Genomic DNA, 12,361 nt, shown 5'->3' with positions numbered 1-12,361 from the left:
GAGCTTTAATTCCAGAAGTCCATTCTTTAAACTTGGACTTCTGGAATTCAAAGGCTCTGGATTAAATGGTACTCCCGACAAAAGATGGAGAAGAGTATCTTGCTTTTAGACATGATAATAGCTGTCTAGAAAGGTGAGTTATGAGCTATTTTTACATCATCAGAAATTTAATTTATTACCTGTTAAAAATGCAAAGACAAGGAGTACAAGGAGCAAATAAAAGACCTTCATGTTGGGGTTGGTTCTGGACCAAATCTTACTTGTGGGGCGGAAACCAGCCCTCAGCCCTCCTTGTGACTTCTTGAAAAGCATCCCCCCCCACACACGCTCCACCGCCTGAGGAGGCAGGGGAGGGCTGCAGGTTGATCCCAAGAGGGTCTGGGAATGGGTGTGAATTCATCCCACAGCCCTCTCCATCCCCTCCTCTGTGAAATTGCTTTCTCCCACTCGCTGGTGGTCAGCAAATTCAAAAGGAACCCCCAGCTGAGAATCACTGGTCTAGATTGGTTGATTCAGGGGATTTCTCTAGCGTTAACTAATAGTGTTAGTTATCTTTGTTTCAGGGATAAATTTGTATTGGAGCAGCCTGCAGACCTCCCAAAGGGTCTCTGCACACTGTTTTTGCCAAAAACGGGCCCGTTTTTCACAAAAATGGGACATGCGGGGCAAGGCTTCAGGAGGCCAAAAATGTCTGTATTCCGTGTATTTTATTGTTACTATCTTCCTTAGTGGGTCATGCAAACCGCTATTCCGAACAATGCTATTTATAGGGGGTGGGGGTGGGGGCAGTGGTGGGCAGTAAAACTGGCAGGAGGCCCCGCCCACCAACCCCAACATCACCAAAACGCTTCTGTGCATGTGCAGAAGAGTGCGTGCATGCGTGAGCGAAGTGAGCATTTGAGGCCCCACTGCTAACCGGTAGTAAAGGTAAGTAGAACCCACCCCTGGGTGGGGGGAACTGAGGGTGAGTTTGTAGTACCAAGGGGGCGGTGGACTGAAAAAGTTTGGGAACCTCTGACCTAAAGTGATGAGTGAAAAGGCTTGAATTTTAAGTCCAGCTGAGAAATTAACTTCAATTTGACCAGAAAGAATTCGCTTGATAGAAATGCCACATGCAGAGAACCAGCCTTTCTCTCCCTGGGTATCCTCGAGATTTTCCGCCCCAGAATTTCCCAGGCAGCATCTCTTCGGGATAAGAGAGCTCAGGCTATAGTTAAGAGATTGTGGGTCCTCATGGAAGCAGAAAACAAGAGGAAAGAGAAATAGTTTATCTTTTCCTAACAATTCATTGCACCAAGCATGTCTGCTCAGGTGGTGAATGAGGCACGCAAGTGGAAGAAACCAGATTAATAGCAAATATATTGGGGGAGTTTGGGGCAGTGACAAAAGCAGTGTAAAATTTCAGATGCAAAGGCTACTCTGCCTTGCATGTGACCTTCATGGAGAAGAGCTGTAGGAATACTGAGTTGAGGAAAGGGATTGTGTTTCTGAGTACAGGATCTCCAGGTTCATTCGCAACTCCTGTTGTGATCTCCTTCGCTTGGAGGTTCCTCCTTGTTAGTCTTTGATGGCTGGGAGGTGTGAGCAGAACCAAGGGATTGATACTTTTGTGTTTCCCCCCTTGATAGGGAAATGTGACAAACAAAATTGTACAGTAGATGTTTCATTTCTAAAACAGCATTGCATAAGACTCGTGAATAGATTTGGGGGGGGGGAAAGGTGGGTGGGATGCGGGGAAGGGGTGGGGGGTGGGGGAAGGGAAAAAGGGTGGGGGGAATATTGGGGGAAAAATCTTTTTTTTTGTAAAACTTCAATAATAAAAAAAAAGAGTGCAGACTTAGTAAATAGTTTGACAGTGTTGAAGGAATTAAATACATGGCAGAGTGATGGCATTCAGTAAAAAACTGTTCTTGTTTTCTAGTTGTTCTGGTGTGCAGTGCTCTATAGCCTCATTTTGAGGGTAGGAGTTGAAACAGTTTAGGGGTCTGTAAATATTTTCACAGCCTCTTTTTGACTCGTGCAGTATGCAGGTCCTCAATGGAAGGCAGGTTGGTAGCAATTGTTTTTTCTGCAGTTCTAATTATCCTAGCAGACTCTCTGATTTCTTCCCCAAACCCCCAAAACTTTAACCTTAGACTGTCTACTGTTGACCTCACCCCATTGCTAAGGGGTCTGTAAGGCCTAAGCGCACCATCGTCCCTGGCCTCATGTCCCTTTTTACTCTTATTCTTTTCATGTATTCCAATTACGTTTATGCTTTTATATGTTTTCTGATATATGCTTTACAAATAAAATAAAATAAATGAAAAAATAAAATGTCATGAACTTTCAGGGCTCATAACTAATCTTCGTAAGCTTAGAGGTATCACATTTCACTCTTTTGTTTGGGTCAATTGCCAGAAGTCAAAAATGACGGTAGCATTTAATCAGTGAAAACCTCTTGCAACCGCCTTAGATAAGAGAGGGGACAAGCGCGTTTTTCTGCCTGTCTGGAGATGGCGCTCAAACAGGCAACACCTGTGGCTAGAAAGCGGACGATACAGCAGGCGGCGTCTGTGGTTGTGTTTAAGGAGTTAAAATCATCAAGTACTGCATTGCTAGAAAGGCTGGGAGGAGAGGAGACGCGCAGAGGAACTTCCTCTTCCGGATGGCTGATGGGAGGAAGTTGGTGTGCAGAGCGGCTTTTGTGCTGTTTCCATGGCGGAAGCAGCAGCTGGCAGGTGAGTGGAGGGCTGCAGGTGGGAGGAGAGTCCGGGAGCAACTTGGGCTGGAAGCGGAGAAGCAACTGGGCTGAAGCCTCTCAGCTGCGGCTGCTGCAGGTTCCTTCCCTCCCCAAATGGAAGCCCACTGGTGCTGCAGGCTGGGAAACTGGGGGCTGCAATTTCTGCTGGTGGGAAGCTTGAAAAAGCCTCCTTCCAATGCAGGTTGAGTCTTTGGGGCTGGTTTCCCTCCAGAGGGAGCTCCGTCACTGGAGGTTTGGAAGAGAGCTGGAAGAAACCTTGGAGGTCTTAATGACGTCTCAGACAAATGGCTGTCCCGTCGGTTTAAAAGCCACCAGCAATGGAGCCCCCACAACCTCTGGAGGGAAGCCATTCCCGAAGAATCAACCTTCACTCAAAAGAGGCTTTTTCAATCTTCCAGGCAGTAGAAAATTGCAGCCATTCCCTTCCACTGGCTAATTGTTCTCACTGATGGGATTTTTCCTTAATTCCAGGTTTTTTTCTCTCCTTGATTAGTTTCCATGCATTGCTTCTTGTCTTGTCCTTCTGGTGCTTTGGAAAAGAAGTTGACCCTTCAAGTATTGGAACACTGCTATCATGTCACCCCTAGTCCTTCCTTTCACTAGACGATTCATTCCCAATTACTGCAACCCACTAATTATCCCTTCTGCTCTTCTCTGCACTCTTTATAGAGTCTGGACGCCTTTTTTATATTGTGGTGATGAAAAGTGGTTGCAGTAATCCAAGTGTGATCTTAATCAAAGCATTATCAATTGGTACTAATACTTCATGTGATCTCGATTCTATCCCCCTGTTTAGGCAGCCAGAGTTTCTCAGGCTTCTTGAGTTGTTTTCCCGTTTAAGATTTTCATCCATGGAATCCTTCCCAAGCTGTCTCTTGGTTTGTTAAAATCGGCTGCTTTAAAGTCTAAGACCTTAGTTTGATTTTGCTCTATTGCTTGTGTCTGCATTATATTGAATTCCAGTATGACATGGTCACTCTTCCCCCAATTTACTTGCAACCCCCCCTATAATTTCCTCTCTGCTAGTAAAAATTTAGATTGCTATAGGAGATCCTTAGTTCCCTTTTCTACCTTTTGGATGACAAGTTGTCATCTAGATTCATGAGGAACCTTTTAAGACAGGGGTGACAAACTGGCGGCCCATGGGCTGGATGCGTGACATGCAGGCCACACCCACCCCAGCTCCATAAATGGGTAGAATGTCACGAAATGTCACTTATTTATTTATTTATTTATTTATTTATTCGATTTGTATACCGCCCTACTCCCGAAGGACTCAGGGCGGTGAACAGCCAAACAATAAAATAACATAGACATAAAAAATTTAAAAACCAGATAAAATCAAATTAAATTATTTTGGCCCAGACAGATTAAAACACCCCAATAATTTAAAAACAGATTAAAATTTACATATTTAAAAGGGAAGAGATTAGGCCAAGCCCGCCTGCTGGAATAAAAAGGTCTTCACAGCGCGGCGGAAGGTGCGCAGATCCGGGATCCTCCGTATCTCCAGGGGGAGCTCATTCCAGACGGTAGGTGCCCCCACAGAGAAGGCTCTCCCCCTAGGGGTCGCCAGCCGACATTGTTTGGCTGACGGCACCCGGAGGAGTCCCTCTCTATGAGAGCGTACTGGCCGGTGGGAGGCTATTGGTGGTAGTAGGCGGTCCCGTAAATAACCAGGTCCTAAGCCATGGAGCGCTTTAAAGGTGGTAACCAAAACCTTGAAGCGCACCCGGAAGACCACCGGGAGCCAGTGCAGCTCGCGCAGGAGAGGTGTCACATGGGAGCGCCACGTCGCTCCCATTACCACCCGCGCGGCCGCACTCTGCGCCAGTTGGAGCCTCCGGGTGCTCCTCAAGGGGAGCCCCATGTAGAAAGCATTACAATAGTCCAGGCGGGAGGTGACGAGGGCATGAGTGACCGTGTGTAACGAGTCCCGATCCAGAAAGGGACGCAACTGGCGAATCAGGCGAACCTGATGAAAAATCCTCCCGGTCACGGCCGTCAAGTGCTCTTCTAAAGACAGCCGTGAATCCAGGAGGACGCCCAAGTTGCGAGCCCTCTCCGTGGGGGCCAATGATTTGCCCCCAATAGTCAGTGATGGCGTCAACTGCCTATATCGGGACGTCGGAAACCACAGCTACTCGGTCTTGGATGGGTTGAGCCTGAGCCTGTTCCTCCCCATCCAGATCCGTATGGCCTCCAGGCACCGGGACATCACTTCAAGGGCATCGTTGGGGTGATCCGGGGTGGAGATGTACAGCTGGGTGTCGTCAGCGTACTGATGGTACTCCACCCCGAAACCACGGATGATCTCGCCCAGCGGCTTCACATAAATGTTGAACAGGAGAGGCGAGAGGACCGACCCTTGCGGCACCCCACATATGAGGGGCCTCGGGGTCGACCTCTGTCCCCCTGTCAACACAGACTGCGACCGGTCAGAGAGAAAGGAGGAGAACCACCGCAACACAGTGCCTCCCACCCCCAACTCTTCCAACCGGTGCAGCATGATACCATGGTCGATGGTATCAAAAGCCGCTGAGAGATCTAACAGGACCAGGACAGAGGAGCACCCCTTGTCCCGAGCCCTCCAGAGATCATCAACCAACGCGACCAATGCCGTTTCCGTGCTGTACCCGGGCCTGAAGCCCGACTGGAACGGATCCAGATACGTCGTTTCATCCTGGTGCTGGGGGAGCTGTTGCGCAACCACACTCTCAACAACCTTCGCCACAAAACGAAGGTTGGAGACCGGACGATAATTTACCAACATTGCCGGGTCCAGGGAAGGCTTCTTGAGGAGAGGCCTCACCACCGCCTCTTTCAAGGCGGCAGGAAAGACACCCTCACCCAACGAAGCATTTATAATCCCCTGGAACCAGCCTCGTGTCACCTCCCGAGAAGCCAGCACTAACCAGGAGGGACACGGGTCCAATAAACAGGTGGTCGCGTTCAGTCTACCCAGAATCCTGTCCATGTCCTCAGGGGTCACAGGATCAAACTCATCCCAGATAACATTCTCAAGACCTGCCCCTGTCCCTCCCCCTGAGACTACCCAGTCGGAGTCCAGATCTTCCCGAATCTGAGTGATTTTGTCATACAGATACTGAACAAAATCCTCGGCTCTACCCTCCAAGGGGTCCTCCCGCGCTTCCTGGTGGAGCAGGGAGCGGGTCACCCTAAACAGGGCGGCCGGGCGATTATCTGATGACGCAATAAGAGCAGCAAAATAGTTACATTTCGCTGCTTTTATTGCCACTAGGTAATTCCTAATATGAGATCTTACCAGTGTCCGGTCAGATTCAGAAAGACTGGCCCTCCAACTGCTCTCTAGGCATCTTTTCCGGCGCTTCAACTCCCTCAGCTCCTCAGTGAACCAAGGAGCTAAATGAGATCGGCGCCGGGTCAGAGGCCGCAAAGGCACGACTCTGTCCAGAGCTCCAGCAGCCGCCCTATCCCAGGCGGCCACTAGGTCTCCAGTCGAGGCGTGTGCCAGAGCCTCAGGGAATGGCCCAAGCTCCATCTGGAACCTGTCAGGTTCCATCAGGCGCCTGGGGCGGAACCATCTTACCGGCTCCGCCTCCCTGCGGCGGGGTGTAGCGGTTCGAAGGTCGAGACAAAGGAGAGAGTGATCAGACCATGACAAGGGCTTGATGACTATATCCCCTATCTCGAGATCACTCAACCACTGTCCAGAGACAAAAACCAGATCCAGCGTGTTTCCCCCCGTGTGGGTAGGGTCATGAATTAACTGGGTCAGGTCCATGGCTGTCATGGAAGCCATGAACTCCTGAGCCACCTCTGACGCCTCACCCACGGACGGCAGGTTGAAATCCCCCATGACCATAAGCCTAGGGGTATCAACCGCCACCGCGGCGATGACGTTGAGTAGCTCAGGCAGGGCTGCTGCCACGTGGCAGGGAGCCAGGTACGTGATCAGCAAACCCCTCTGAACCCCGTGACCCCATTTTACAAGGAGGGATTCACAGCCGGCCGTCTGAGGAACAGTGGCCTCCCTCGGTCTCAGGCCTTCTTTAATGATAACCGCTACCCCCCCTCCCCTCCCCTGTGACCTTGGCTGATGGAATGCGTGGAAACCTGGTGGGCACATTTCAACGAGGGGAACCCCCCCTCCTGGCCCAACCAGGTCTCCGTAATACCTGCCAGGTCCGCACCCCCCTCCTGAATAAGATCACAAATGAGGGGGGCTTTATTTACTACGGACCTGGCATTGCACAGCATCAGCCGAAGGCCTGGGCCCTGAGGGTCTATGCAACCTGGAGAACGGGTGGAGCCTAGGGGGCCGGAGCATGCCACCGCTCGTAGACAGCGGGTGCGCGCTCCCCTAACATGATATGGCCCCCTGCTCCCGCCATATCTACCCCTCCCACTCACAGTACTGATGTTTGAAACACTATCCGGATGAGCTCTAACACCCCCCTCGACCCCAGGTCCCCCACCCCCCCCGCCGCACTTCGAGGCCAGACCAAACCCTCCCCCTTGTGGGTTTTCCCCCAAACCCACAACCCGAGTTCTAATTCGACCCTCCCCCTCCCTGGGACCCCTTAAAAGTTTAATTAAAAAATTTGATAAAAAACCCCACAACCCCCTGGTTTTCACATGCCACCTCTCTGGGTCCCAAAACCCATCCTTGAGGTAGGCTCTTGATAATGTGGAGGGCCAGATCTGCGAGAGGGGGGAATCTCGCAGCGCAAGAAGTTCATAGGTAGTATACATCTTAGGTTACAGCGAGGGAGGCGGAGATCATAATCAGGGGTCCATTTGGTAATCCCAAAATCAGATGTAACACACAGCCATGCGGCTCCACCGGTAAATACACTGTCCTCTCACGACAGTTTGAGGGGTCTTTCACAGTTTCAGCCAACGGAGAATGACATCCAGCCCGCCCTCTCACGGCGGGAGGCCCTTAAATAGCCCAAGAGATAGAAATGCTCCATCCAACCGGTGGTGAATTCATGATGTAAAAAGACGACCCCCTCAGTGGTTGCCACAATGGATTGTCCCAAGGTTGGAGAGAATGATTTATAGTTTAGTCAGTCAGTTCATCCGGGGGTTAAGATGACAGTCCCTGCTCTTTATAGTCGCACCAATAGAATAGTTCCAGTAGGAGACACAAAAACATACGGGGGAAGGGGAGGGGAGGGGGGGAGAAACCCCTTTCCCTGGGGCCCTTGACGGCAACATGACATGGCAAGTTTGACACTCGTGCTTTAAGACAAGATTGGTCAGCCATTTGTCTGGAATGTTATAGGGTATCCTGCCTGAGAAGGAGATTGGACTAGAAGACCTCCAAGGTCCCTTCTGACTCATAACCTATTCTGTTACGGGCTTGCTATTCCCTTGGCAACCAAATTGCACTGATTCTGCCACTAGTCTTTTTCTGGGGTTTATGTTTTTTAACTTCCAGGTCTTGCCAAAAGCACGGTATTTCTACTGACCGTATTTTTCGGACTATAAGACGCACCTGACTATAAGACGCACCTAAATTTAGAAGAGGAAAACAATAAAAAAAGGTTTTGGCCTACCTTTTTTCAGGCCGTTTCCAGCCTTTTTTCGGTCTTTTTCTGGGGCTATTTTCAGCCCATTTTTGAGTGCTTTTTTCAGCTCGTCTTTGAGGCTTTTTTCGGCTTGTTTCTGGGGCTTTTTTCCCTGTTTTTGAGGCTCCCCCCCCCGTTTTTGAGGTTTTTGGGGGGCTGTTTTTGACGCTTTTTTGGTCAATTTTTGAGGCTTTTTTGTCCCGTTTTTGAGGCTTTTTTTCTGGCTCGTTTTTGAAGCTTTTTTTGGCCTGTTTTTCTGAAAAAACGTTCCTGTGGTTATGAAGGTGCAGGAAAAGGAGAGACACCAACTTGGGTTCTGCCAACCGTTGTACATTTTTGATGACTGCAGCATCCCAAACTCAGGATCACCGTTTGTGACCTTCTCAGCTAGATTCTGAAGCAAAATTAGTAGGGATGCCAGCAGGAAATTGCAAGTCGCAGTTTGTGGGGTTGTAGACAGCATTTTCTTCTCTTATTTGCAGCTGAGGACTTTCATGAGCAAAACTGGTGCTTCAAATCTTGCAGAGGCTTTCGGCATCATTTCCTCAGTTCAAGCCCCACATCTCTAAATTTAACTCAGAAGGTTTGACATTAACCAGTTTGGGACATTTTCGCAGGCTGAAAACTCATGGAGCTTCCACATATATTCATTTGTAGGTGTTTGTATCTGTATTTCTTTCTATATGCATATATCTGCAATTATATAATCTATCCTCAGTACATAAAGATATATTTGAGGATAACCCTTTTCAGTGCCAAGAATTTATGATTGACCCAAGTCAACAACATAATTTCATGGTTGAATAGATATCTTGGTACTCTTCCATGTGTCAAATGAATCATAATTAATGTAAGAGACTATTCTAGCATTGTGGCATGTTTGCTTTTTTGTTGTAATGTATACTTTTTTTTACATCTTCTGTAACCATTTTATGCACAATTAAAGTTACACTTTTCTTTGAAATTTATAGACAAAGAGGATGGCAAAAAGAGCACTCTGAACAACTGAGAATAACAAGCAACCTTGAAAAGGAAATAAAATTGAGCCAGAAATCAAAATATATTCCAGCTCCTTCAGAAAACCACACAATTCTCCTTCTCCAGCAGCTAATAGACAAAAGAGAGAAAATTAACATGAGATTTTGAGCTGGAAAAAGTAGAGGATACGAAACTCAAGGATACATTGCATGAAAGATCAAGGAAGAATATTTTTCATTCAGAAAAAGATGGAAATAGTTGGAAGTTAGGGGGAAGGAAAAGGTCTTATTGGGCAGGGCACATAGGACAGACAATGATACAGGCCTTGCTCTGGGAAGAAGCAAATGGTTTTAATCAAAACACTATTAAACAATAGATCACACATATTTTTGACCTCAAGAATATCAGTTGTGGAAAAGCTCCATAGATCTGCCTATTGTAGAAAAAACACAGATTGCAAATCATAGCTGATTAAACAAGAAGATCCCAACTGGAGAAAAGCCATACAATTATCTGAATATGGCAAAAGGTTGGTCAGAACAGCTTCCTTGTGGTTCATGGAACGACCCACACAGGAGAGAAGCCATGAGAGTGCTCCATATGTGAACACTTTAGTGAGCATAGCAACATGGTAATACATCACAGGACACCCATCACATAAGAATGTCCAAATTGTGTGAAAGTTTCATTGGAAATTACCACCTCATGAGACAACAAAGTACTCACATAGGAGAGAAACCCTTTGAATGCCCTATCTGTGGGAAAGGTTTCAGTCGCAATTCCAGCCTGGTGACACACCAGAGGACTCACAGGAGAGAAACCCTTTGAATGTCCTGATTGTGGGAAAAGGTTCAGTAACAATTCCAATCTGGTGACACACCAGAGGACTCACACAGGAGAGAAACCGTTTGAATGTCCTGATTGTGGGAAAAACTTCAGTCTCAATTCCAGTCTGGTGAAACACCAGAGGACTCACACAGGAGAGAAACCATTTGAATGTCCTGATTGTGAGAAAAGTTTCAATCAGAATTCCAGTCTGGTGATACACCAGAGGACTCACACAGGAGAAAAACCCTTTCAATGTCCTGAGTGTGGGAAAAGTTTCAGTCAGAATTCCAGCCTGATGAAACACCAGAGGACTCACACAAGAGAGAAACCCTTTCAATGTCCTGATTGTGGGAAAAGGTTCAGTTACAATTACAGCCTGGTGACACACCAGAGGACTCATACAGGAGAGAAACCATTTGAATGTCCAGATTGTGGGAAACGTTTCAGGCACCATTATGAGCTGGTGATACATCAGAGGACTCATACAGGAGAGAAACCCTTTGAATGTTCTGATTGTGGGAAAAGTTTCAATAAACATTCCAATCTGGTGAAACACCAAAGGACTCACACAGGAGAGAAACCATTTGAATGTCCTGATTGTGGGAAAAGTTTCAGTCACAATTCCCATCTGGTGACACACCAGAGGACTCACACAGGAGAGAAACCGTTTGAATGTCCTGATTGTGGGAAAAGTTTCAGTTGCAATTACAGCCTGGTGATACACCAGAGGTCTCACACAGGAGAGAAACCATTTGAATGTCCTGATTGTGGGAAAAAGTTCAGTCGCCATTCCAGCCTGGTGACACACCAGAGGACTCACACAGGAGAGAAACCATTTGAATGTCCTGATTGTGGGAAAAGTTTCAGTCAGAATTCCCACCTGGTGACACACCAGAGGACTCACACAGGAGAGAAACCATTTGAATGTCCTGATTGTGGGAAAAGTTTCAGTCACAATTGCAGCCTGGTGACACACCAAAGGACTCACACAGGAGAGAAACCGTTTGAATGTCCTGATTGTGGGAAAAAGTTCAGTCGCCATTCCAGCCTGGTGACACACCAGAGGACTCACACAGGGGAGAAACCATTTGAATGTCCTGATTGTGAGAAAAGGTTCAGTCACAATTCCAGCCTGGTGGAACACCAGAGGACTCACACAGGAGAGAAACCATATGAGTGCCCCGACTGTGGGAAAGATTTCAGTACTAAGACTAGCCTTTTAAATTGTTTGCTTATACACACGGGAGAAACCATTTAAGTGCCCCAAGAGTGGACGGTGCTTCAGGAAGCATTCCACCCTTATTGCACACAAGAAAATGCACATGGATTTTCCAAAGTGATGAGTGATGACCTAAAGCAGTGGTTCCCAAAGTGAGCGGTTCCAAAATGGGGGGCGGTGGGATGACTTAGGGGGGCAGTAAGAGGCATGGGGGGCGGCAGGGGGGCACTGTAGGCAAAAGGGGATGGCAGGGGGGCGCTAAGTGGCAAGGAGGGTGGCGGAGGGTGGCCCCCACCCTTTGGCCTGTGCCTTGCAGCAGCTACCTCCTTGCAAGCAAGGAGGTAGCAAACAGCAAGAAAAAACAGCTCCTTTCAGCTTCAGCATAGGCTAATAACAGACGTTGATTAGATTGCCCTCCCGACTCTCTTAGCTGTTTTGCACAGGGCTCTGCAGCTTGCTGGAAAGAGTGTTGGAGCAGATTTTTTTTTCTCTTGCGCTAATCAAGCTATGCTGAAAACGAAACAAAGTAAAGCAGGCTGTTTGCTGTTTGCTGCAAGGAAAAAGGAGGCAGAGGCAGAGGGAGATTTCTTTTTCTTCTTTTTCCTCACTAAAAAAGGTAGGTGCAAACCATGGGAAATTCAGGGCAAAAGCGGAGAGGTCAAGATTTTAAAACACAAAAGGAGAAAGAAAAAGGCAAAAATAAAAATGGGAAGTGAGAAAAAGAAAAATGAAAGAGAAAAATGTTATACATATTTAGAATTGAAATATGAATAGTAGTAAGAAATAAATGGGAAATCATGATTGTAAAAATGAAATGAATAATAATTGGAATATTTGTCTTTGTATTTTTGAAATTTGGACAACGATAAGTTTTTCTTTTTTTTAGAAATATGAATAAGTATAAACTGTAACAATTGAAATACCTTTAATGGTCTATGGCGGTGAAAGTAAAAAGGATTAAGTTGTAGCTTGGATAACATTGTTCTATTTTTCATTTAACAGCATTTTCACATATAATTTCTACAACTAGCATCC

General features: G+C 47.2%; 2 protein-coding genes across 3 annotated transcripts; one reads left to right on the top strand and one right to left on the bottom strand.

Annotated features, from left to right (window-relative positions):
• Positions 1–2,392: 2,392 nt before the first annotated feature.
• Positions 2,393–12,303, top strand: LOC148115773 (uncharacterized). Of its 2 annotated transcripts, none has more exons than XM_087884438.1 (2): positions 2,393–2,720; positions 9,273–12,303. In XM_087884438.1, the coding sequence occupies exon 2, from the start codon at positions 10,403–10,405 to the stop codon at positions 11,363–11,365; it is 963 nt and encodes a 320-aa protein (XP_087740564.1). In that variant the 5' UTR covers positions 2,393–2,720; positions 9,273–10,402; the 3' UTR covers positions 11,366–12,303. The 2 variants fall into 2 exon arrangements, with proteins under 2 accessions (XP_087740564.1, XP_087740565.1); XM_087884439.1 differs by lacking the exon at positions 2,393–2,720 and adding an exon at positions 7,239–8,954.
• Positions 3,956–4,775, bottom strand: LOC148115774 (uncharacterized; the record flags this gene model as incomplete). Its single annotated transcript, XM_087885244.1, has 1 exon — positions 3,956–4,775. A coding segment is annotated over one exon (603 nt), but the record flags the coding sequence as incomplete, so codon positions are not given.
• Positions 12,304–12,361: the final 58 nt, after the last annotated feature.

Source organism: Pantherophis guttatus, chromosome 2 (genome assembly GCF_059756535.1).
Source record: "Pantherophis guttatus breed Tessera chromosome 2, ASM5975653v1, whole genome shotgun sequence".
Classification (NCBI taxonomy): Eukaryota; Metazoa; Chordata; class Lepidosauria; order Squamata; family Colubridae; genus Pantherophis; species Pantherophis guttatus.
This window is presented reverse-complemented; position numbering and strand designations above follow the sequence as displayed.

Bases quoted from the DNA above. Each gene is read 5' to 3' on its own strand.
- LOC148115773 (XM_087884438.1), top strand. From the start codon at position 10,403: ATGAAACACCAGAGGACTCACACAAGAGAGAAACCCTTTCAATGTCCT.